At 39.7% G+C, this 24,257-nt stretch overlaps 6 protein-coding genes across 17 annotated transcripts; 2 read left to right on the forward strand and 4 right to left on the reverse strand.

The window, feature by feature from the left end:
- The first annotated feature begins 72 nt into the window (after positions 1 to 72).
- LOC143376938 (transmembrane protein 208) lies at positions 73 to 1,668 on the forward strand. The gene is made up of 5 exons (XM_076827744.1): positions 73 to 291; positions 496 to 648; positions 792 to 928; positions 1,030 to 1,114; positions 1,274 to 1,668. Exons 1-5 carry the CDS (start codon positions 286 to 288, stop codon positions 1,406 to 1,408), a joined length of 516 nt encoding a protein of 171 aa, XP_076683859.1. The 5' UTR covers positions 73 to 285; the 3' UTR covers positions 1,409 to 1,668.
- LOC143376856 (uncharacterized) lies at positions 1,019 to 5,490 on the reverse strand. Of its 5 annotated transcripts, none has more exons than XM_076827620.1 (5): positions 5,225 to 5,490; positions 4,516 to 4,716; positions 3,888 to 4,449; positions 3,619 to 3,762; positions 1,019 to 2,668 (listed from the first exon to the last, which is right to left on the reverse strand). In XM_076827620.1, the coding sequence occupies exons 2-5, from the start codon at positions 4,708 to 4,710 to the stop codon at positions 2,466 to 2,468; spliced, it is 1,104 nt and encodes a 367-aa protein (XP_076683735.1). In that variant the 5' UTR covers positions 4,711 to 4,716; positions 5,225 to 5,490; the 3' UTR covers positions 1,019 to 2,465. The 5 variants fall into 5 exon arrangements, with proteins under 5 accessions (XP_076683735.1, XP_076683727.1, XP_076683742.1 ...); XM_076827612.1 differs by lacking the exon at positions 5,225 to 5,490 and adding an exon at positions 5,029 to 5,166; XM_076827627.1 differs by lacking the exon at positions 5,225 to 5,490 and adding an exon at positions 4,953 to 5,099.
- An 894-nt stretch (positions 5,491 to 6,384) lies between these two features.
- Positions 6,385 to 7,585, forward strand: Kud (oligosaccharyltransferase subunit 5 kud). The gene is made up of 3 exons (XM_076827885.1): positions 6,385 to 6,536; positions 7,142 to 7,381; positions 7,471 to 7,585. Exons 1-2 carry the CDS (start codon positions 6,534 to 6,536, stop codon positions 7,379 to 7,381), a joined length of 243 nt encoding a protein of 80 aa, XP_076684000.1. The 5' UTR covers positions 6,385 to 6,533; the 3' UTR covers positions 7,471 to 7,585.
- A 110-nt stretch (positions 7,586 to 7,695) lies between these two features.
- Positions 7,696 to 11,030, reverse strand: Tsg101 (tumor susceptibility gene 101). Of its 3 annotated transcripts, XM_076827839.1 has the most exons (9): positions 10,569 to 11,030; positions 10,389 to 10,473; positions 10,253 to 10,318; positions 10,011 to 10,174; positions 9,591 to 9,711; positions 9,484 to 9,522; positions 9,299 to 9,405; positions 8,639 to 8,994; positions 7,696 to 8,568 (listed from the first exon to the last, which is right to left on the reverse strand). In XM_076827839.1, the coding sequence occupies exons 1-9, from the start codon at positions 10,620 to 10,622 to the stop codon at positions 8,382 to 8,384; spliced, it is 1,179 nt and encodes a 392-aa protein (XP_076683954.1). In that variant the 5' UTR covers positions 10,623 to 11,030; the 3' UTR covers positions 7,696 to 8,381. The 3 variants fall into 3 exon arrangements, with proteins under 3 accessions (XP_076683954.1, XP_076683958.1, XP_076683945.1); XM_076827843.1 differs by lacking the exon at positions 9,484 to 9,522 and having other exon boundaries at positions 10,569 to 11,029; XM_076827830.1 differs by having other exon boundaries at positions 9,299 to 9,522; positions 10,569 to 11,029.
- Positions 11,031 to 12,493: 1,463 nt separating this feature from the next.
- On the reverse strand, positions 12,494 to 14,472 carry Srp54 (splicing regulatory protein 54). The gene is made up of 2 exons (XM_076827962.1): positions 14,061 to 14,472; positions 12,494 to 13,824 (listed from the first exon to the last, which is right to left on the reverse strand). The coding sequence occupies exons 1-2, from the start codon at positions 14,380 to 14,382 to the stop codon at positions 12,680 to 12,682; spliced, it is 1,467 nt and encodes a 488-aa protein (XP_076684077.1). The 5' UTR covers positions 14,383 to 14,472; the 3' UTR covers positions 12,494 to 12,679.
- A 2,608-nt stretch (positions 14,473 to 17,080) lies between these two features.
- On the reverse strand, positions 17,081 to 23,102 carry LOC143377009 (uncharacterized). 6 transcript variants are annotated; one of them, XR_013087221.1, is made up of 4 exons: positions 22,053 to 22,303; positions 21,707 to 21,812; positions 18,243 to 21,587; positions 17,081 to 17,819 (listed from the first exon to the last, which is right to left on the reverse strand). XR_013087221.1 is itself a non-coding variant. In XM_076827910.1 (3 exons), exons 1-3 carry the CDS (start codon positions 18,309 to 18,311, stop codon positions 17,467 to 17,469), a joined length of 345 nt encoding a protein of 114 aa, XP_076684025.1. In that variant the 5' UTR covers positions 18,312 to 19,281; the 3' UTR covers positions 17,081 to 17,466. The 6 variants fall into 6 exon arrangements, 1 of the variants encoding a protein (XP_076684025.1); XR_013087222.1 differs by having other exon boundaries at positions 21,707 to 21,823; XR_013087225.1 differs by lacking the exons at positions 21,707 to 21,812; positions 22,053 to 22,303 and having other exon boundaries at positions 17,081 to 17,264; positions 17,342 to 17,520; positions 17,598 to 17,819; positions 18,243 to 19,281.
- Between the last annotated feature and the right edge of the window lie 1,155 nt (positions 23,103 to 24,257).

A 24,257-nucleotide genomic window follows, 5' to 3' on the forward strand; every position in this document is an offset into this window, starting at 1 on the left:
TTTATCATATCGATGAATAAATAATCTCCGTATAAATGTATGAGCTTATCTACACACAAGACTGAATTACAGATTGAATTTATACAGATAATTCGCGTCCAAGTGGGAAATGCTAATCTAGAGACTTTTTCCTTGTATGACTTTCACGTGGCTTCTGTAGACCTTACTTAAGTATTTTTGAATAGTTTAAAGAAGGTTATGTTTCTGTCATGTATTAATTAAGCACCGGATATAAACCGTTCGAGCGTACTAAATACTTTACCGAGCGCAATTTACAAAAAAAGAATGTCGGTAGGTCTCCGAAAGTATTTTCAACCAAGTATATCTCTTTCATCTTTATCACCCTTTAACTATGACGAAAATGTGCATGTACCATTCTCATATGGTTCATAACGTATCACTGTATAACAAATTCGATAAGCCGATACTATTTTCTTACGAGAATTCGTTTTCGAAGAAACAATTAAAAAGCAACATCATGTGTTACTCTCCTAGACCAAGAAGACCAAAGTAGGAACGAAGGGGGCGAAACAGATTGTAGAGGAAAACAAAACGACGCTAAGCTTTTACCGTAATATGATTATTGGAGCGCTAGTGATATACTTCACTGCCACGATATTGTTGTCTAAATTCACAACATTGTCGATAGTAAGTTACTCCATCGAGTTTCAATCAATTTCTCACACTATTGCGACGAATAATAATTTGAATGATCCAAAGGCACGCATTACCAAGATATCGGCGCTCTAAAAATAGAATTTATTATACCGCATAACGTATTATAATTGCAGACTTTCACCACGTTCTCCGGAATCGTATATATAGGAAGTTATCAATTTATGAAATACATAGCGCAAGTAATCTATTCAGAATCTGGGCAACTTATGGATTCTGGAATTGATTTGAACATGGAAGGAGGTATAGCGGAGTAAATATCGTGCACTGTTTTAATAGCCACATAGAATAGTCTGTTGTTATATCGCAAGTTGGGTTTACCAGGTGTAATAATGCTCCTTCGTTCTGTTCCAGACACGTAAAAGATTTAATTATATTAACCTCGGGAGTACAAGTATTCTCTCTTATATCAAATTATTTTTGGTTTTTGTGGCTCCTTGTAAGTATGCTCGACACGTGCAACAATTTAAATATAAAATAGTACAGTATACCGTCGTGAATTATAAAAAGCTTCCTTTAATTTCTAATAATCATCTTGCCCTTACTTTTCTTTTGCTCATGTGACGAGTTTCACCATTTTTATACCGTATTGTTACAGGTGCCGCTCAGAGGAGGCTGGATGCTATGGAAGGAAATATTAGCCCCGTGGTTTTTCACGCCCGGTTCGGAGCAGCCCGAGATTAGCGAGAAAAAGCAACGAAAGTTGGAAAAGAAGATGGCTAGACGGCATTAGTATCCCCGTTAAAGATACCGATGCATTTTTAACGAATATTTAAGAAGTCGCGGAACAAGGCTGCCTCTGTTTCGTGCGCGCACGTTTACGAGAAGACCACCCGCCTTTTATACGAACTTTTATATAAATTATGTAGGAATCGAGGGATTTCTGTAAACGCCTGTCACATTAATTTCGGCAACTGTCTTTTAGCGTTCGAGAAAGAAACTTGTATATGACAAAAAGATTAATATAAAAATAAATTTTATAATTTTAACGAGGCCCGTACTATTCTCTAGTTTAATATATTATAAAATTTCTCACTTCCCTCCGATAACGTACATAAAGATTTTTACAAGAACTTAAGCGTAAGTAGACGGAGCGCTAAGCTTTATATGTACATATGCACATATTTACAAGTTTACGCGGTGTGCGTGAATGTGTATTTATAGGAAAGAATCGAGTTCGTTACGCGATAACGTTGATCTATAATATGCGAACAGATAAATTAAATACTCTTATTTGGCTTTGCCTCGCTTTAAATATAATACTAAATGGAATGTGCTTATCACCATTTTCTAGTCGCTTCAAGGCAGTGGCGGATTTAAGAAAAAAGGCCCCAATGCTAAACGCTCCGAAGGGTCCATTTTTTCGGGAAAATGAAGAGGTGGTTTAAGTGTGAACTATGGTGTTTGAATAAAATCATAATTCTTTTTTTTTTGAGGATGGGCCTGGGGGCCCTTCTGGGCGGGGCCGTCCGTTAAATCCGCCACTGCTTGAAGGGAATGTGCATCACAGTTAAATTGAAGTAAAATAGCACAGAATGTTACAATTGGCCCAACGTACGAGTGCGTTAACACGTTCACTGTCCCCTGACCTGTATACGGGCCGAGGCAGTATTGACTCAGGCGCCCTCTGACCCGTATATGGATCAGACAGAAGCGCCCGTGGTCCAGGGCACGTGGAATTGGTACATGCAACGTATGGATCTCTCCTTTCCTTTCCTCGTTCGTTACAAGTCCACGGCTGGTGTTAATGTTTGCAAGACAGACAGTTTTTGCTTCTAAAGTCTTTATTCTCAAGAATGATACTTCTCAAAACAGTTCATACAAAACACTTTATTGCACATTTTGCATTCGGTGTTCACTTTCCTTGTTTTCTTAGACGCGTCTTCCCAATGTAGTCCACTTTCTCTTAAACCTTCATAACAACCGGAGCACCGCTTTCTCACTTGCTTTCGGTCTGGTCGTCTTTCTATTTTCGATATAAAATGTTTACATCCTGGAATTAATGGTATTATTCTCTTTATGTCTTCCGGGCTTTAAATACAAAAGTTTGTTCGTTATCTCCTCCTCGGGGTTGTAGTATCGTTACTTTTTTTTTTGGACAGAGCTCGCTATTATATATCACATACACTATATACAGGTCATATATAATAAACTATATACACATGCATAGTATTTAAGAAAGAAGGCAGCGTGTTTACTGCCGAGCTTATCGCTTTTCTCTGTACATGTGAATGGATCCGTGCTTTAAGGCCTGGACAGTGAACGTGTTAATTACAATTATATTTATGCGGTTTCAGTAGCGCAAAGCGTACGTTCGCATCGATTGCTGTAGCTCGTTAAATTCCAACGTTCATTGAAGGATCATAAGACAAATGAAGATCTTCTACTTAAAGAATACTGGATATTATCAGGGCCCGATCCAGGGGGCGCGAGCAGGGCCCAGAGCGCAAATTTTCGGGCGGGAAAATTGGTAGAAAGGGAAAATTAAGATCTATAAATATCAAAGCCGTGGAAACGTAGGTAATATGTGTTTGAATTTAATATCAAACTTTCTAATTAAATATAAAGGGCGGCAAAAATCATTTTAGCGGCGGAAGAGCTAGATCGGGTCCTGGATATTATTCACCGAACACTACTGCGATATGCTGTAATAATATTTGGAAATTATCTTTCCGATCTTATCTATATGTCTGCGATGAAACTATAAAAGGAAAGAGAGTGTTGGTCCGTAAGCAGAGTTGGGCATTATTCGAATAATTTTTTATTCGAATAAATTTTTATGCCCAACTCTGTCCGTAAGGTTTGAGTTATTCGTGACTTAAAGTGTATCAACGTCTAAACCCTTCTTTTTCTTGTAATCGTGTTCCGACTGATATCCAGGCGGATGATTATGATCATGCACGCCTGTAGGCATAAATCTTTCTGCAATAACTGCGCATTTACCTTTACATCCGCGATGCTGTTCCGCACATCGGTAATGAGACCTATTCAAACCTTCCGAACGAGATGTTAAATTGTAGACATAGCCCTCGTGCACTAACTGCGGCCGTCCCCTCGCCGAGAGTCTGTAAATTACTGGTTCCACGCCTGCAAAGGGAAATAATCTTTTAGAACAAAACAGAAAGCATGCACTTTGGACAAAATTTTACGCTACGATCGCAGAGTAACGAATTAGAAAATTAACGCTTCTTTCGTTCCCCTGAATTCTGTACCTTGTTGCGTAGGGTTTTCGCTTGAACTCTGCGCGTCGCCTGGCGAAGCTACCTTTTGATTATCATCGTCACTTTTTACAATAGGTATTTTGGTATCTTCATTCTCATGTACACAGTCATTCGTGTCTTTATTCATTAACAGTAAGACGTTCTTTTTGTCATCGTCCGCTTCTTCGTTCGACAAATCGTGGACATTCTCTGATCCCGGCAGTGTGTCTTGTTTCCTCTTTTTTACGCTTCTTTTAGAAATCTCGCGAGACCTTTTCCTCCTGTCTATCATCTCCACGTCCTTGCCGACTTTATTTATTAAATGCGGCGGAGGAACGCCTCGAGGGTCAAAGTCGATACTCAATGGATCCTCCTCGTTGGAAAACGATCTCGCACTACTCGCATCTTCTGTCGCGAGTCCTCTGATTTGCAACGTCTGCGCCACTTTCAAGAAGGTCGACAGATCTTCCTTTCTGATGTTAATCTCACCTTGGTACATGAATTTCAGTAACGACTCGATTTCCGTGTACTTCATGTCTTTGAGAATAACCACAGGATGCTGGCAAGGATTTTCCTGCAAAGAAGCTCTTGTTTAAACAACGGCGGCTTATAAATGCACGTGTAATACTAATCTCTGTACCTTGAATATACTTTTAAAGTAAGGGCTGCAGACTGAGAGCACCAGCTTGTGCGCTTGTAGCAGCTGACCCTCGACGGCTAACGTCACGTCGACTAGGTCATTCTCTGTGAGGTGACTTAAGAAGCCAGACGTCAGGTTGCTAGAGAAATTGTTCCATTTCAAAGAGAACTGCTCCGGCAGTGAACCGTCTGCCATGTTTACCTGAGAAGCACGGGAATGTTTTAAGATCTTAATGCTAGGATAAAAAGAAAAGGAGGAATTCGAATGTGATTGTTAGAATTTAATAGGTGTGAAGGGGATCGTTCACTGTGACAGCAAGGCGGAGGTGCCCCCGGTGGCTCGCGGGCGTCATCCATGTCTTAATGTATCTTATAGTAATCCAGGCATTACTCTATTTACTTGTTTAAGAAACTCGAAGAGTGCGTATAACTACGTACACAGAGAAATTGATTGCAGGTGTCGAGAAACGAAGGGATTGGTGATATTATACCATATACGTGTTATGAATCATACCATCATGACAAACGTAGTATCGATACCGAGGAGCTCGCGATTTAAAAACCTTCCGATTGATAATTCGAGGACAGTACGCGCAACGTCTGCGAAATATATGCTAGTAGCATCGAAAGAATAATCGTTTGGAAGCGAGAGGTGTTAAATGAACACTCTGTACGCACTTAACCAGGAAGGTGAATATTTAACAGCTTACCCTGATTCACGAGACACACTTTTCAGTGGAGGAGCATTTCAGTAGAAGCGAGCTCCTGAAGTTACTTTGAACTCAATGCGAGTTTGATTGTAGAATGGCTTTTCAGGGTATCGATGTGGTATCAGCTGTCATAATTCTCCGTCGATGACAGAAACATAAGAAACATTTCCTTTATCATTCGATTCCCATCGCGACTGAAGCTGCCGATATAACTTTCAGCGATACTGGGGATTTGAGTGATTTATATTTCGGCAGTTGGCACGGCTTGTGTGCTTTAAGTTGCCTAACTGCCAGGGCCGGGATTCTCTGTGGAGAGGCCCGATGCAACAATATTTTGGGACCCCAATGAATTTCTCAACAGTATAAAGAAGCATAACAATAATAACCCTTCGTGGTCACACCTTCTTATAATCAGAAATTCATCACAGGGGGTTCACTGCACCCCAGTGTCACTTTTGAGATACCATTTTCGTATTTTTTAAACTTTTAACTTAAGTTAAAAGATTCAAAATTTTGAGTGATAATGTAGATTCGTAATGATGTAATAGTCTTTTTCTAGAAATGTAAATTTTGATATGATGAAATTTGTAGTTGAAAAAGAGCGATTTTCCACGATTGTGAAAAAAAACGATTTTTTTCGCGATTAATTCCCTTTATATGCTCTAAGTAAAGGCGCGATATTTGAACTCGAAAATTGCTTTTGGGGTGCGATCTTAGAGCATAAGGGTGCGATACACCGCGTGTGACCACGAAGGATTAAATAAACAAATACACATTAACATATATTTAAATATATGATTTTTGTCATATCGTTAATAATATTAGGTTATTATATTAGAAATTATATTCTAATTTCTTTTTTGACTTTGGTGTGTCCGTAACAGTAACCCACTCAGAATTTAATCTTAGGGAGAGCCAAGTTGAACGGTTAAAAATATTTTTAATGCAAATTCAATCAAATTCATTATGTGATTATAACAATTTACTTAAAGAATAAAAACCGGTTTTCTTTTCTTTTTACAAAGCTCTTGAATTACTTCAGACGTGGTTACATTAATTTCCTTTTTCTTCAGAGGGTGCCGGGGCTCCTTGCCGCACCTCCCCTTCTGGGTGTGCCGCTGCTCCTATTATCAAATAAAAATTCTTCGATCTCAATTTTTCTATTTTCCCTATTCTTCATTTTTCCTTTTTCTGGGGCCCGGCTGCCTTGCACCCGCTGCACCACCCTGTAGCCGGCACTGTCTGTCACTGTAAAAGGCCTTTTTACGTGTCCATTGCGCGAGCCACGTCAAAATATTTATTTGATACAATGGTGAGTGCGATGCTCGTTTTAACGCTGTAATCACTGTGAATAACCTTACAAGTGATTATTCTTTATTATACAGCGAAGTAAGTGCCGTATGTTAGGGTTCAATGGAATTCTTTTTCCGAATTCCAACCCGGTGTTCCATTAACCTCACTTCCGCATGTTTACATATTAAGATTACACTGTAGAACGCACGTATTTAGAAACATATGTGTCCATAACTGACACGAGTATGTTGTATGGATAGTAACATGTGCGAAGGTATTAGCTTGTATCAGGTGATCGTGGAATAGTTGTACGACCATTCGATAAAGTATTAAAGAGGTACTAACCTCTGTTCCACGAGGGAACAAACTCGCCTGCTGACCATTTTTCATAGGCTCTGCGCAGTTGACTCCTGCTTTCCTTAGTCATTGCCTCTGTCTTCACTTGCACCTTTGGTGCTTGACCTATTCACCATAGTATATCGTAGTTGGGACAAACTGCCCGAAGAGGTCCGCTCCCTCGTTGAACCGAGTATAGAAGTGTTACCACAAGAGTGTAAACTCGTAATGAGGAAGAAGTATTTGTTCCTTTGGTTCTTAACTAATTTTGGTTTCTCTTTGATTCAGGTGGAAATTGAGTCTATGACGAGATATGTCTCCCCCATAAACCCCGCAGTGTTTCCACTATTAGCAGTGGTATTACTAGGAATCGGAGTATTCTTCACCGCGTGGTTCTTCGTGTACGAAGTGACGAGTACGAAATTCACGAGGGACATGTTCAAAGAGTTATTGATCTCTCTAGTAGCAGCAATATTCTCTGGTTTCGGTGTACTGTTCCTACTTCTTTGGGTCGGCATTTACGTATAGGTACTGGTTAAAAGCTTCCGTAGACAATATTTCAACGAAGCTGCGCTTACGCACACGTCGCTCTCACTTTTTCCTCTGTTCTGTTCCAGATTGATCTCGTCAATGAAAACAGAATTAACTTCAAAGACTTACATGTAATAGCGTTTAAGTAATTACATAATAATTCCAAGTCATAAAAATAAAAACAATGTATTTTTACTAAAACGTGAAATGTAGTGATTAATCTATGCGTACATCACACAGTGAATAAGCATTTATATTTCTTAACACCTAACATTGCTATTCGAGGTACATGATTTCTTTACGATGTAAAAAGAATTGAGTGAAAATTGCGCTTTGAAGTAGAGCTTCGTTAAACACATTTGTTCTTGATGCGAATAATTAAACGACCATACTTATGTATATAACATTCTTTGTTTCATTTTGGGCGAATTCTGTTTACGCCCAAATCGCCCGCAACATCCCTGATTTTCATTAAGGTACATAGGTTTTCCTGTACGTGACTGGACGCAACGTCTTTTACGAAATTCAAGAATTTCGAAGCCGATTTTCTCGAAAATGAAGCTCAATATCAGAAAAAGTTACTCTTTCTTTTCGACTTATAACAAGTAAATAAGTCAAGAAAAAAGGATAAAAATTTTTTATATTGCGCTTCATTTTCGAGAAAATCGCGTAAAGGAAAACCGGCCTTAATGAAAATCACGGGCGTTGCGGGCAATTTGGGCGCAAGTGGAATTCGCCCTTTGTTATAAAAACTTTACATATATATTAATATATGTATATATAATTCGATCGTTATAAACAAAGTGTATAGAGCATGAAACAAAAAATATGTCGACACAGTACACTTCCTGGACTTGCAATGATAATCTCTTATTTTCCTAATATATTTATCTTCCCCTATTTATCGCGGGATTTATATATAGTTCGTTTCGAATACATCGTTTGTAATAAAATAAAATATTAAATAGAGCAACTTCATAGAAACCGAACAAAGTATTTAACCGACCAGACCCGCTTTCTGGCGACAGCGTTGCATAAGCGCTCGAAGCATGAACTGCCTGCGCGAGAGTTGTCGCACTTGCTTCAGAAACGCATCCAAATCTATGATACTGCAACGGAGGCCCTCGCCGAGATAGTATATAGCGTCTTCCGTGGCAGCCTCTTCCGCAAACGCGTTTAACATTCTGCAAGCAAACGAACGACAATGCACGCTGCCCTGGAAATTAACGGGAAAACAGTTTTCCAAATACTTACTGTTTGTAAAGCGGCGCGATGGTGGTAACTGCTTCGTCGACGTCTATCGACTGGTTGTCCGAAAGTTTCGCGATCTCTTTTTCTAATTCAGCCTCTTTGTCTTGCAGTATAGTTATATTCTTCTCGATCTCTGATTTCTCTTTCTGCAGCTTATCGAACAGCTCGGAAAGGTGAGCCGACCCGCTCGTTAATTCTTGGTGCGTCCGACGTAGCGTTTCCAGTTCAGCTAGCAACTGCGAGAACTGTTCTTTCAGCCTTCGTCTCAATTTGTCCTCTACGGCTGATAACAAGGATGCCCTGATATGCTCCTCCGTGATCGTGCCCGATCCACCAGCGGTGCCAGGCATCACTCCACCCTTACCGATCGTAAAGCGTTATCAGTATTCGACTGCAAAACTGCGATGTAATCTATCCATTAACCCCTTGCCGCACTTGGGCGAGTCTGACTCGCGATAACAATTTCCAGCCAAACATTAATATCACAAGTGACACTCGCGGTGTCAAGTTCGGGCCTTATATTAGGCTCTATGTATTTCTCTGGTGGAGATAACGACTAGAACCTAAACAATCGCTCGTGTCGCGAGCGATTTCGAGAAATCACGTTGACCCGGATTTTTGTCGAACTTATTGCTACGGCAAGGGGTTAAACCTCGAACTTACTGGCTGCGTCGTCGAAGGATACGGGTAAGAGCCGTAGTTCTGGGATGGATAATTCGAAGCAGCCCCGCCGTAAGAGCCGTAACCTGGGTATGGGAAACTGGAGGATGCTGTAGACATGTATGGAGGGTACACATTACTTCCACCCGAGTACTGAGAATTTTGTGGATAGGGCAGAAAATTAGAACCTGGCGCGTGTCCTCCGGTTCCAGGCATATGCATGAAAGCTGCACGAGTTCCTATCTTTTAGTATCAGTATTTATCGCAAGTATAGCTACGAGCTAAGTATTCTTACATTGCACAGGGTAAGGCGTGGTGCTTGGCTGCGCGTCTTGCCGCGGCTTCGAATAAACGGGCGGCTGCTCCCCGAAGGTCACGATCATTATTTGAATTAAGCTAAGTAAATCGGATGAATGCTAGACGAGGAAAGACGCACAATCGTTAAGACGGTATTATAGAACAGTGCTCCGCGACGTTTCCTCATCCGCGGCGCATCTGAGCCCTTCCCAGAATTCCGCGTTGCGCCACAAGCCGAAATATACAAAGCATAAAGAAGTTACAAAGTGTGTACACAAAAATTACATTTATTTGTGAAAAACTTTGTTAAAAAGAAACTTGTGCTTTTCCTCCTCATGAACGCATTGCGTATAACACCCGTTGCGGAGCACTGTTGCAGAACAATAAACAATCCAGCAGAAATGTATGAATTACATACTGGCAGCCAATCGTGGAGATACGGTAGATATATCTTTCCATTATGGTCAACGAACATGCTGACTTTAATCGTCATGTCAGCCGTTGGTCTGACGTAGCAGATAGGCGCGTTATTTGGATGCGTATCCATGAGCCATATGGATACAGGAATGTTGTAGCAAGTACCTGAAGACATTTCATTCGAATTACTCTAACGGCTGAAACATAATCTTCGTAGGCTTGGAAAGTGTCGAGCTATCTTACCATTATAAGAAACAGGTATCGTTCCTTGTAAGTTGAATAACTCTTTGCGCGAGCCGTCGTTGAACACTGGTACAGAGTAAAACATAATCGAATAAATCGATAAATGCTTTTAAAGTATTCACGTCAGAGCACTTACCGAATTCTTTCGCTTCGCATTGTAAGCCTGTATAAATGTTCAAAACGCTCATGACATGCTTCCTGGTGATATCTGGATTTTGGTACTGGAAAGCGAGCTACTCGTTATGGTACAATGCCATCGAAATTATACGTCGAATGTGGTATTCATAAAATGTGTAGAAGAAAATACAGTACGTGCCTTTGATAAACCTTGCCTTATCTTCCCTTCATCCAGAGATGTCATTTTCACCATTTAACCTAATGTTTTAATAAAACTCGTAGATGGAAATAAAAGGGAAATTAACGTCTCTCCTCCGGCCGGGATTTCCTTCGAACTATCGTTCGTTGTTATCACAAGTACCTATTCGATCGAAATTCTTTCGCGAGACTATATTTATTACGGTATTTGTCTTGACACGTAAAATCTTCAACTATGTATAAGCTTTCAACGTCACACGGATATAACCAAATGATGATTTCAACTACTTCGGTGTTACACTTGGTAGTTTTAAAATATTGTGAACCGTGCACGATCATTCGTCACTTAAGATACTATGGGGATTATAACCGCGAGATCAACTATCGTTTACAATCAGAAAATACGAGAAACTATTGAAAGGACTAGTAATGATCCCCTGTCCCTGTCAGACACGTTTACTTGAGGGTGCTGCCATCGGTGAATTGGCACGCGTTTTAAAATCGTAGAACTATACTCACCCTTCATCCTTAAAGGCTGGTTCAGACACGTCGAGTGGCGAGTAATTTAATAATTTACTATTATTTTACTAAACTACTCAACGAAATTTTGGTATCCACGCACGATAAATTACTAAATTACTTGCTACTCGACCAAATTACTGGACGTGTTTGAATCAGCCTTAAGGGGTATTCGCGGGTTTGAGGTTTCACAAAATCTTTTTTTTTCTATATTAATGAATTCACAGGGCGAATTCCACTTAGGCCCAAATCGCCCGTGATTTTCATTAAGGTCTTAAGGGCGGTATTCTCAGTCGCTACTTAGTCTTAAGCAAATGGACGCAACATTAAGAGTTTCAACGTGAAGAACTTCAAAGTCGATTTGCTCGAAATTGAAATTTACTCTTTCTTTTCTACATATACAAGTAAATAAGTCGAGAAAAAGGAATACAATTTTTTGATATTGTGCTGCATTTTCGAGAAAATTGACTTAGAAATTTTGTGACGTTGCGTTCAGTCGCGTATGGGAAAACCTATCTTAATGAAAATCACGGGCGATTTGGGCGTAAGTGGAATTCGCCCAGTGTAACATGTTAAGAATGTTCAGTTAAAATTTCATAAAGAAATTCGAAATATTTTCGAAGTTTTATCGTTGAGAAGTAAAGCAAGTGATGCGATCTACGGTCGGTGTTGAGAGGAAATACGAGTTTTTCCCGTAACACTGGTTCTTAAATTGGTGTGCACGATTAAAAGAAAACTGAACGTCAGTTTGTCTAAAATTTGTTTTAGTTACCTTTGCATGACTTCAATCTAGCCCCTCCCCCCCTAAATACTTAATATAATGAAAAAATAAGCGAAACTTTTAAAGGCCTAAACTTTTAAAAAACCATTTGGTTTTATGATTTCCTATGATTGAATGAAGTGCAACATTGCACACTGCAATCACCTATCTTCTCAGGAGGCTACTCTTTCACCCTCTATAAAAACAACATAATTTTGTTTTTCGACAATATAAAAATGGAAATTATAGTGCAAACATAGATTAATAAAACGTAAGAAGTTTCATCAAGATATCTTGTATAATTATTTATAAAAAAAAAATCTTAAAAATTGTATCATTCTTAAGCGTCAAACTCGCAAATACTTACCCCTTAAAACGGAAACTTTTGATAAATGTAAATATTCAACAATGAAAACTAAGATAAAGTTCGGCAACTGGAAAATTCAAAGAAATCTGTAACTTTGCAGAAATGTAGCTCAGGTGATGCTAATAACTATTTTTTGATTCAGCAATAAAACGGTCCTAAGGGTGAACATTTTTTTTTAATTCTTCAGTTGCCGAACATCCCTTGTAAGTATACGAGGAGGATGTTCGTTCGATGGGATGTAAGGGTAGAATCTATATTTAAAAGAACTGATCCTTCAACGTAAGTTTGAACTGTGTGTATTATTACAAGAACACCAATACAATAAGTATTCTTCATAAGTATGCACAAGTTAAAAGAATTATCGGGAGCCATACATTCCTGTACCTTTTATTCATCGATACATTACGGTATATCGTAACATTAAATTAACAAAACGAACCTTTTATAAACCGTAATTCGCAAAGGCTTAGTTCTCAGATTCTGGTTTCTCTTTTGTTTCGCTGTTCTCGGACGTGTTTCTGTTTTTCTCCTCAGACTTTGATTCCTTATCCGATTTCTTCTCTTTGCTGGACTTCTTCTCGCTCTTCTCCTTATCAGCTTTGTCCCCATCGCTCTTCTTCCCATTGTCCAGCTTGTCCTTGCTTCTTCTGTCCTTGTCTTTGTCTTTGGACTTCTCCGAATACTTCGATTTGGAAGATCTGGACTTGGATTTCGACCTGGACCGTCTGGTCTTCGATTTCGATCGTTTGCTGCGAGATTGCGAGCGGCTCCTCCGCCTGGGCGACGACCTCTTCTTTCGGTCTTTTGATCTAGACCTGGACCTGCGCGATCGAGAGCGTCGCGATCGCGACCGGGACCGATGACGGCCGCGGGAACTGCTTCTCCTGCGCGACGGGGACTTTCGCCTTCTTTCTTTGGAGCGTGAGCGCTTCGACCTGGACCTGGACCTGCGTCGGTGACGGGACCGCGAACGTCTGTGACGAGAACGCGACCGTTTCCGCGATCTGGATCGTCTGCTGCGTCCCCTGGACCTCGAGCGAGACTTCCGACTGCGAGAGCCGCTCCGACTCCGTTTGTCCTTCGACAGCATACCGATCATTGGATCTATCGCCGCCGAAATTAAATTATGGGCCTCCTTCACGCGCGACATAGCCTCCTCTATTTCCTTCTGCGCCGCTTCATTGCTCTTTGCTTCTGGCTTCGCTATCGCCTGCGTCGAATGGTAAATTTTAATTGGTCTGTCCACAAGCATCTTCCCATTTAAAAGTAGCGCAGCCACCACGACCGCCTGCTCTGATAGTTCCACCAGCGCGTAGTGCTCGGTGTCCGAATCTCTGGTACATATGCGCAGGTATTTCACTTCGACATTGTTTGTACTGAAAAAGTCTAGTAGCTGGTCTGTCGTTACAGAAGGATCTAAGTTGGCGATTATCAGTGTTCTCCTAATTTCCTCGATCCTTCTACTGTCCAAGTGGCCAGGTAAGTGGGGGTAAGGCGGCAGGCTGTTCGCCTCCAGTTTCGGATCCATAGTGGTGATAACATGATTTGGAGGGATTCCTTCAATCGCGTTAACAACATTTGGTGGCAGCTTAGGTTCAGATGGATAGAGACCTAGAAAAAAGTAAAGAATGCCTTAGTTGATGGTGCTATTCGACGTACAGCGTGGTCCTACAATGTTTCACCAAACTATACTAGGTTAGCTTCCTCGCTGAGAGAAGTTACAGTTTAAGCAGGGAATCATTGCGAACCTACATTGCATTCATTCATCATTGCGAAATTGATGATGCTGTGTATGGTTAAAAAGCAAGTGCTCTTGGGCATGGGAATATTAATAAAAACAAACATACCTGGGACAACAGTGCCATTGTTTGTCAGCTCGAGTGCTCTCTGCTCGTCTGGAATGTCTCCGTTCTGATAGGGGATCACGATCAGTGCACGATCTATGAAGACAGTGTTTGTCATGTGCTGAGCAACAGCGACGCATCCTTGGTCGTGGAACTTTATGTAGCAAATACGAGATTGAACGGGTACAGCGACGTCCCGTATAGTGGGATATAATCTGATATCTTCTATTTTACCCAGGTACCCGAACAAGGTTTGCATTTGATCTTTAGTCGCTTGGGGTGCGATATTTGTTACCTGCACCACTTTCGTCGATCCGACCGCCATTCTTTCTACGATTTTCTGTTATTCCCTCTGTTACGTTCCCGTACGCCGTCCATGAGTTTGCGGCGTAGTTTGTTGGGGTACCGCTAGAAGTCTCCAACTTTTATAGTATTGTGGAGTTTCGTGTTTGTGTTGTGGTATGCCTGTTTACGCGTGACTATAATTTATCGAATGAATGAAGTGAGTTATTAATGTTTATAATTAATTGTTCTTCTGTTTATTAGTTGCTAAGGTTTTTGTTACATTTTCTGTATAAATTCATTAAATATTCTGTTCCCCGACCTAACGGACGTGTTCCTAAATTCCTCGATTAGTCACGTAGTCTATCTAATCGGATATCCCCCACAGTTTCTCGCAAGTTTACCGTTCTACACGGTACAATTTTGTCACGTTGTAAGTTGGCTTGGCCAATAATTATGTTTTTTTTGTAGATAACGTATTTTCTGTAAATTTTTGTGGATGCTTCTACATTTTTTTTTAAACAAATTTTATTTCTAGACTATCAGAGTCGTTTACAGTTGCTGAGACTAATTGTGTTCTTAAAGCTATCAAAATAAGACTTATAATTCAACGCTTATGTGAACCTCTGACTAAAGGTGCGCCTCCACCAGCATTCGCAAACTGTTCACGAACAATATGGGAATTGAATTTCCTAGGAATCGTCTGTTCGCGAACTGTTCGCTAGTGATGACGTACCTTTAGGTGGCCAACAACTACACCAACAACTAGAGCGGTATTCACAGTCACTACTTATTCTTGAGATCATCTTAAGCATTCGTCATCCTTTACTAGTCTATTAGATTAGTAGAGGATATCGCATGCTTAAGACGATTTTAGTGATCCTCTAGGTAGTGATCGGAAAATGTGTTCCGCGTTTTCTATTACTCGACTCATTGGGGTCTAAACCGGAAGTAGAGAGAGCAAGAAACTGTAAAAAAGAAAGGGACAGAAAGAGAGAGAAATACTGATAGAAAGAGATAGATAAACGTTTAGGTTATTTTATTTTCGGTTTTGCCCCAAAATGGCTGCGGTTATACCGATCACTCTCGTTTCGTTTCCCATCTTGGTGTTGATTGGTTATTCCCCCTCCGTGAAATAGTTTGACCATTAAGTCATTTCCGCGGCAGAAATTCCGCCGCACGATGTTTCTACCACTCCTCGAGAAAAGAAATTGTAAGTTTGAAAAGTGATTAGGTTAAATTCAGTTAAATTATCATTAGCATATCTTAGAAGAAACATTATACAGAAGTAGAATCATTTGTTTTTACAATTGGTAAAAAAGTATGCAAATGTAATTTCTACTTCTCTACTATAATATATAAAAGTCAAACGTTGTCTGTTTGTTTGCCCTTCTTTCACGCTTAAACGACTGAACGGATTTCAATGAAATTTTCAATATGCATTACATACGTCCGAGATCAGATTATTAACTCTAATAAGTGTTGAATATGCTGAGTTTTATAATATTCATATAAGAATAGTATGTGGAGAAACGTGGGAAACATAAAGGATTTCCGGGTGAAACTGGATGATGAGTCAGTTATTAGAAAATAAAAAAAGTGATGCCAACACTTTGAAAGACAAAGAATAATGTATAAGTTTATATGTATGTAATCATAGTAAATATAAACCAAAAAATTGATATATATGTTTGTCACCTGAAAACTTTTGAACAGTAAATTCTGGTGTAACAAAATGTGCCTCAGCTCATTATATCTGGCTAATCCAGATGCATGTGAATATTTTCAGCTCGCTGCGTCCTTCTCGTTCCCAGTTACGAGTTAAACTAACTAAACTGATTAATAATTTAAATTCCAAGCGAAGCCGGGCAGTAAAGCTAGTAGTAAATGCACTATAAGTATAAAACTGAATTTCTGAATGTAGAAAAGGAAGGAGCGAAGATATCAATATTATGGCACTGTCTATTTGTGAGCATGCACATTCTGTCGATGCAATTATGTTTACCATCCAGAGTAACACAATATTTTTATTAAAATTTTTTTATTATATCAATTTGTATTAATAATTCATTTACAAATCAATTATATTTATAAAAATTCCGTTACTGGTGAATTAATTGAATAGCCGGGCAATTAGCGATTCACAAGCAGCAAATCCATTCACATTTTGTATATTTTAAACTAAAGACCTGTAACATATATCATAATTAAGAAAATAAAGAGAAAACTTGGGGAGTAAACACTGGAGTGGTATTCGATCACATGATCGATTAAGCATAGTAATATTTCAATTATGAAATAAAAAAATAAATGAAAACCTATTTGCACATTAAGTGAAAAATATTCTTTTCGATTCCGGAGAATTTCGTCAATATTCTGGAATCTCATGGGCACTAACGCTGACAGTTTTAACAATTTTCAGTTTTAATAATTTGAAGAGTGGGCTGAGGGGAGAGATGATTTTTGCATGATTTTGTAGAGGAAGGTATGCTGAAAATATTCCAATGGTTAGAACGTGGGACTTGGTGGGACTTGAAAGATATTCCTTGTGTATTGTAAAGAACTTTGATAATTTTCTTTATTTCATTGAGCATTACTTTTTTAATACATTATGAACAGTAATTTTTAGTTAACGGTGTTAATTCTTAACGCAAAAGAATGCTTTTCATTCTAGAAAAAAGAAACGAGGAGAAGGAAGCAGTTTTTTTCTGGTGAAAAATGTTATCTTTAAAATGTCCAACTTTGAGTGTTCATCCAAATTGCAATTTTTATTAAATTTTATTAATATTTTCAGTTTCGAGACTGATTTACATTTAAGAAGTAGTATACATTCGGTAGATTCTCATAGCAGAAATAGTTCATTTTTCGGCCGAATGTCTTCTATTACCCCTATTCCGACTACTGTGCGGCGCGGCGGTACACGACCTGCAAATGCAAAAAGCAATGTGAAATGGCTGGTTCTTTTGCGCATCACGCTTGGGCTAATATAAAATATGTTTTACATGACTCTCGCTGTTGTATGGGCGATATTCATTTGACTCGCGTGAGTGGGATTCCCTGGAGCCGGATCCCTGCAGACGCAACAAACAACGTGCATTTCTTATTCTTTGTAACCGTGATGTTGGAATTAAAGGAAAATGTGTCTTACCTTTGAGTAACCATTGTGATGCTTTTTATGTTTCTGCAAATGCAATAAGCAAAATGAAATGACAGTTTTGCTTAAACACGACGCTTGTAGGAAAATAAAATGTATTTTACATGTTCACCGCTATGTTCCCTTGACTCGGATGATGATTCGTATGGGGCTGGAGCCTCGTACTTGACTGGAGCAGTGTATGGACCTGGAGTCACGTATGTAGGTGGAGCTTTGTATGGAACTGGAGTCACGTATGTAGGAGGTTTGTACGGAGCTGGAGTCCCATATGTAGGTGGGGCCGCGTATGAAGGTGGCATATCATATACAGATGGGGGCTTATAGTCCTGCAAGCACAACGAGAAACATAACGACCAACTTCGCAGGAAACATGTTTTTATGGTGTGTTGGTACGTCTTAAGCCGGGAATCTACTTGAAAGCTAATTGTAAGCTAAGCTGTGCTGTTTTTTTTATGTTTTATACCACAACCAGACATAGCATAGCAACGGTTAGCTTAGCTTCCAGGTGGATCCCTGGCTTCAACACTTTATCTACCGTAATCATGTAACCGTGACAAACCCTTATATCTAACCCCAAGAAAGTCTGAGAATTGAGGTAACCGCCCTGGAGTTCTTGGGCCCTTGCACCCAAGTCCCTTTATCCAAATCGTAACAATGACTGTACAATCCGATTTAAAGTCCAGTACAATTGATTTTGCAGAGAGGGTTGCATACTTATTTGTTTCAGTGTACAGTAAAGATGGACTTACCGGTGCGAGGCTGCATTCTACTGCGGTTGCCACGCAGGCAACGAATGCCAAGGAGAGTACGAACTTCATTTTCGGTGCAGTTGTGTGTTGTTGAAGCAAAGATCTTCAGAAACATGCTGAGGACAGTGGACTAACCAGTATATATACTTGAATGTGCAACGTGACTAGATCGTTGCAACAATATACACATATGTATCATTTGTCTGAATGCAAACATCTTCTATTGGACTGTGCTCGACATAAAAAAATATGTTTTCGATTGACTTTGCCTTACAAAATGGAACGGCACGTGTTCGAACAAACGCAGATGGCCGATAAATCAAATTGTATTACGTGATAGTTTTCAATGCTGTATTTGACGTCTCGTTCCAGTAGTTCCTCAAGTTCTTTTCCTAGATCAGGCTTTCCTAGTCGGTAGTCCGCGAAAAGTTGTCTTATAAAATTTGAATATTAAAAAAATATGTATATCTGACTGCAATATTGGAAACGGCGCGGCTTCGTCAGCGCACTGCTTGTACTGAATCACCAGTGATTCCGCCAAAGTTTAGTGAGTTTGGAAGGGTTCCGTGGCATTTTTTAATTGAGAAACGAATATTAAGGAAGCGTGCTGGGAAATTTTATTTACAGTTTCATATTGCTGCTTCATACTGCTTCGCCTGCTGCTTCTTCTTCTTCTTCTTCTTCTTCGCAGCTTCTTTGCGTGCCTTCGCCTCCTGACGCGCTCACCTCTGCCGAGCTTCCTGGCTCCTCTCCTCATCGTCCTGCTTCAGCTCCTCATCGAGGTTGATGAAATACTTATACTCGCCGCTAGCACCGCCCTGCCCCGAGACAAGATTTGTCCGGCACTCGTCAGGTACCGGACGTGGCAACCATGCCCTACATCCTATCTTCGCCCTCAGGTATTTCTCTAACACCCTCTGTAGCTACACGGCGCGGCGTACACCGCTCGAGGGACACCTGAAGGTCGCAAGAGTCGCAGTCATCGGCTCGACAAGGACTACGTGTCCTCGTCGAACCCAGTGGCATTTTGGTAAGTAAAATTAAGTTCGGTGAGTTCTTTGGGAAGTAGAACTAACGCAGCGTCTAACATTTGACGCTGTGGTTTGATTTCTCTGCTGTTGTTGATTTGTACTGGATGCTTGTGAGGCTTGTCTAGTGTTCTCTAAATCAGACCTCAAATTCTGCAGTATATCTGTTTCTATAGAACTAAAGTTATCAGAGTAGTTGGCTAAAATGCTGTCTTGCGAAATGTTTTTTTTCCTTGTAGCTTGTGCACTGTGTTGTCGGTTATCATTCAGCCTAGTACTTCTCCTTTCTTCACATTCTGTGTGCGCTTGATTCTCCTTAGAAGATATAATCCCAGCGTATTTGCTGTTACGTGGACACCATACGCGATCGCATGGGCTATTAGCACCATCATAATATGCTATTTTATATTTACCTTGATCACGAAACTCAGGTTTCGTCCAAAACGAGTGATCCAAATAACCCATATCCAAACCATTTTTCCCATGGCTACCATATTTGCCACCCTTTCCCTTTTCCCCTTCTTCTCCTTGCTCGGTATTTTTCATAATACCAAATTCCTGTCTGCTATTTTCCAGATTTCTTACTCTTATCTCTCCAGCATATCCTCCTTGGCCACCCAATCCATATTCTCCACCATGTCCTCCAGGTTTCCCCAATGATCCTTTATGCAGAAGAAAAGCTTGGCAACATGTAAACCAGCCCCCGCATTCGAAAGAAATGGTAATCTCATTTCCTTCACTAGTCATTGCTTCTATAAAAACACTTTTGCTAAAGGTTGTATGCCCTGAGGGAAGCGTAGTACCGCTGGTTGACTGTGCCAAGCTTGCGGCAAGCTCGATTGTTTTACGAATATCTTTGGCAACATCATTGATTGTTCTACCAGTACCAGTATACCAAAACCTTTCTATTTCCGATGAATCTTTTATTATACTATTAATAATCGTTTCTATTACACTAATTCTTGATATTATTCTAGCACCAGGAGAAAATTTTTTATCAAATTCTGCTTTTTGAATACCTTTTCCATCTTTACCTTTTTCTCCATTCCCGCCATCTTGGCCTTTACTACCCTTTCCACCGTTTGAAATGATAGTAAAGTTTTCTGGACTTTCTATTCTCTGTGTTATAACCAAAACATTGCCACCACTCTCTCCAGGATAACCGTCTGCCCCTTGTTTACCGTGGCCATCTTCTCCAGTACCAGCATTATCGGAATAACTATGATTGTTATCTTTTCCAGACACATCCCAAGTTACTTCGTTACAGATTTTTATTGCTTTTGTTAAAATGGCTATATTCTTCCCATGCCAAATTTCTTTTTCAAAGTTTGCGTTAATATATAGAATATCTGCCCCAACAAAACGCACTTCTTCAATTTCGGAATTCGCTGTAAATTTATCTTCTATCTGCCCCAAAATCTCACTAATAACAACTTTCTTTCCCTTTACTTCAATAACCCACCGATTATCTATATTTCTTTCTTGTATCTCTATTGGCTTTATATAAGCACTTATCACTGTCTTAAATTTATCTATAAAAAATAGATCTCTTTCCTGCTGTAAAGATCTTGCTGCTTCTTGTAAAACTGTTAGACTTTCACCGTAAGTACTTTCCTCAAGACCTATAATCCTTTGTAGAAATTCAGCAAACGGTAATTCACCACGGCAAAAATCTTCTAATTTCAGTTCAGCGGTAATCGATCGAAGATTTTGAGAAGCATTTAAAAAATCAACAATGGCATTTAGAAGTCTGAATTCCTTTTCGGCAGTATCGATATAGGCTACTGTTTGTCTCACGCACTCTTCCGTAAATCGATTTATGAGTCCAGTTTTTTCTTCCTCACACAGCAATCGATAATGCTGTATTAAAAGCTCATAATACTCTTGTTGTTTAAAGAGATCAGGAACGTCGCTTAAGCTTTCGATACTGTCTAGCGAATTGAAAACCTCTCTAATAATATCCCTACTTCTATTATCAATAAGTTCTTTTAATATATCTGTTACCTCTGTTAGCCAAAAATTTGAGCAGTATTTTTTATATTTTCTCTCAATATATGCATTGTCGCTAGGGCTAAGCGATCTCTGAAACTCTTGTTCAATACAATCTTCAACTTCATCTAAATTGCTTTTGTGCTCTTCAATTTGTCTTCTAATAATGCCTCTTATGTGCCGTCTTGGATCGTTATACATTTTTTTTTAGATTTTTAAGCACTAATGAAAATATTTTTATATTCTGGTACAATAATTAACAATTCTTAAGAGCTGAATACATTGAATCTGCTGCTCTAAGTGTTTCCTATCTTCATCAGAGCACTACCTAAAGCAATACACTGTTTTATATATATATATATATATATATATATTGTACGGACGTTTTTTGTTAGAAGTTTCATGTAATTTACACTTTGCTATTTGCTGTTTGTATATCTGACTTACCCCTGTTAAAGAGCTTTTAGTGTTGCTGTTTAGTTGCTTTGTTTCCTCTGAATAATCTGCTATTTCACTCTGCCACTGCGCTTGTTAGCCAAGGTTCATTTCCCACCTGGAAATTTGCTAGAGATCAAACACTACATAAAAATATTTCTCTCGTTAAATAGCTTACTTTTTGCCTAACTTTACTGATTTATTGAATATGAACATTACAGATATATGAACTCAGTTAGAAATTACTTTTATATTTTGTTGCCCTGAATTACTACAGATTCCACAGATGCCTTTGTTTGAGTGCTATAGTGTGTTTTAAAAAGAGATTAAAGAAAAGCCATGGATGTCTTATGCTTACCTTTTTATTCTTTAATCCTCTTTTCATCATTTGGTTTCATCATGGTTTCTCTTGACGTAGGACTACGTCTAACTTCGCAGATAGTACTTATGGGGCGACTCACGGCCGACCGCCTGGGACAAAAATAGGTCCCAATTGAAATCGTTTATCGTTAAAAATATTTATGTTTCAGATGATGCACTATTTTTGTGTGTATACTACCCATGGACCTGAATGGGGAACACGGCGAACGGCGAGGGGACTTATCACTGTTCCATTCTGACTTATCTGTGTATATATATATAGTGTTTGTGTGGATTTAGCTTTCGCTGATACCACGGAGTGACTTATCTGTGTACATACACTGTACGTACACTGTCAGGGATGGTAAGATTGGTAAGGAAGGTTTTTTGGTGGGGAGAACACCTACAGGAGCGGTGGTAATGTGTGCGTGAGACGCCAAGAGATGGAGAAGAACCGACGCCACCGCAAAGCAAGTGACGCCGCGGCCAAAGAGCGTCACCGAGAAATATGTTGTTGACGCTGGTTGGCCGCGGCAGATACACCGCAGAATTTGAGTTCTGATTTAAAGAAAATTAGACAAGCCGCACAAGCATCCAGTACAAATCAACAACAGCAGAGAAATCAAACCACAGCGTCAAGTGGTACACACTGCGTTAGTTCTACTTTCCAAAGGACGCACTGAACTTAATTTTACTTACCAAAATGAAATTAAGAGTAGTACGGATAATATACCTGTAGGGCGGTATTATCAGTCGTTGCTTATTCTTAAGTTCACCTTAAGCATTTGCGTCTAGATTATTAGTCGGGAAATAAGCATCGACTCAAGCATCGTTTTTCCACATCGCTATAATGTTTTTTCGAAACCTTCGCCATTTTTCTTCGTGAATAGCACGTGGCAATAACAGGCGCGTAAGGAGGAATCCCCGCGCAAACACAGCAGCCGCATTTTCAAAACCATTCCTCATTGGATAATGCTGCTCGGCTACCTGGAAAGTTTCCGACGCTCCCAGTTGCAGCTTACACCCGAAAGCTTCAAAACTATATATTGTTTATAATACATAATATAGACAATACTTTATGATATATAATTATAATGTATAATATTTTATAATAAAATTATCAAATGCAATAAAACTGTTAGAAATAAGTTTGAGTTTTTTTTATGAATGAACTAACCGGTTCGGAACAAAATTTGTTTTTCGTTCCAATGGAAACGAAATATTTTTCAGCAGGAACGATATTAACCGAGCATTAAGAGTTATCAGTTTCAATTGTTCGAGTGCGTGTAAATCTTTTTTTGTTGCGTGTTTCAGTGCCGGTAAATTTGTGTCCTTTTTAAAATATTTATACGTTTTAGAGCAAGAGATCTGAAATTTTTTTATTTTTGAGAGTTGGTGTGATTCTGTGTATTGTGATTTCTGCGCGAGTGTGTCTCGATAACGCAATGGACTACAACAGTGTATATAATGGAAACAATGGATTTTACTCTGATAACCATCTGTCTCCAGTCTAACATCAGATTGGTAGCAGGGTCTGGCTCTGGCATGAGAGCGCAGAGTCTGACGTCAGAACCGTAGCAGACGGCAGAATCTGCTGCGGATCTGCTGTTGATCTGACATCAGGCTCTGCACCTCAGAACGTAGCCATCTGCGGACACAGACGACTACGGTTCTGATGTCAGATTCTGCTGCCCAGATCTGGCTATCAGGGTACCGAGTAGGTACCTACATAACTACGTAGGTGTCCTTTAACTTTGGATTAAGTGTCACAGAATCGTGTGGCCATGCCGTTTGTCGGTAAATTTCGCCGTAGCTTCTCTGAAGTGAGTGACCCCGTGCGACAGTGGCTTTGACGACAATTGCTCGATCCCTCGCCTGATTGCCTACTTTTAGGCAGATCTTTAAACGCTTATACCTAACAAATGAAGTCTGAACCGCAATATCGTTATTCTCGATTTTCGTCTGAATATGGTGTCTAGAAGCACCACTTAAATTTATTCTCACATGTGCTGTGGTGATCTGGGGGGAGGGGCTGCTGCTTCTCTGGGCAGTCGTCTCAATATTTGTTTAACCCACACGTACATATTCACCTGATTATACGTACATTACAGGCATGCATCTTTACAAGAATCATACAAAAAAATTGCATAAACTGCTACACCCCAGATAGCATACAGACATCCTAAAGTCGTCTAGACCTAAA

Source organism: Andrena cerasifolii, chromosome 1, assembly GCF_050908995.1.
Source record: "Andrena cerasifolii isolate SP2316 chromosome 1, iyAndCera1_principal, whole genome shotgun sequence".
Lineage (NCBI taxonomy): Eukaryota > Metazoa > Arthropoda > Insecta > Hymenoptera > Andrenidae > Andrena > Andrena cerasifolii.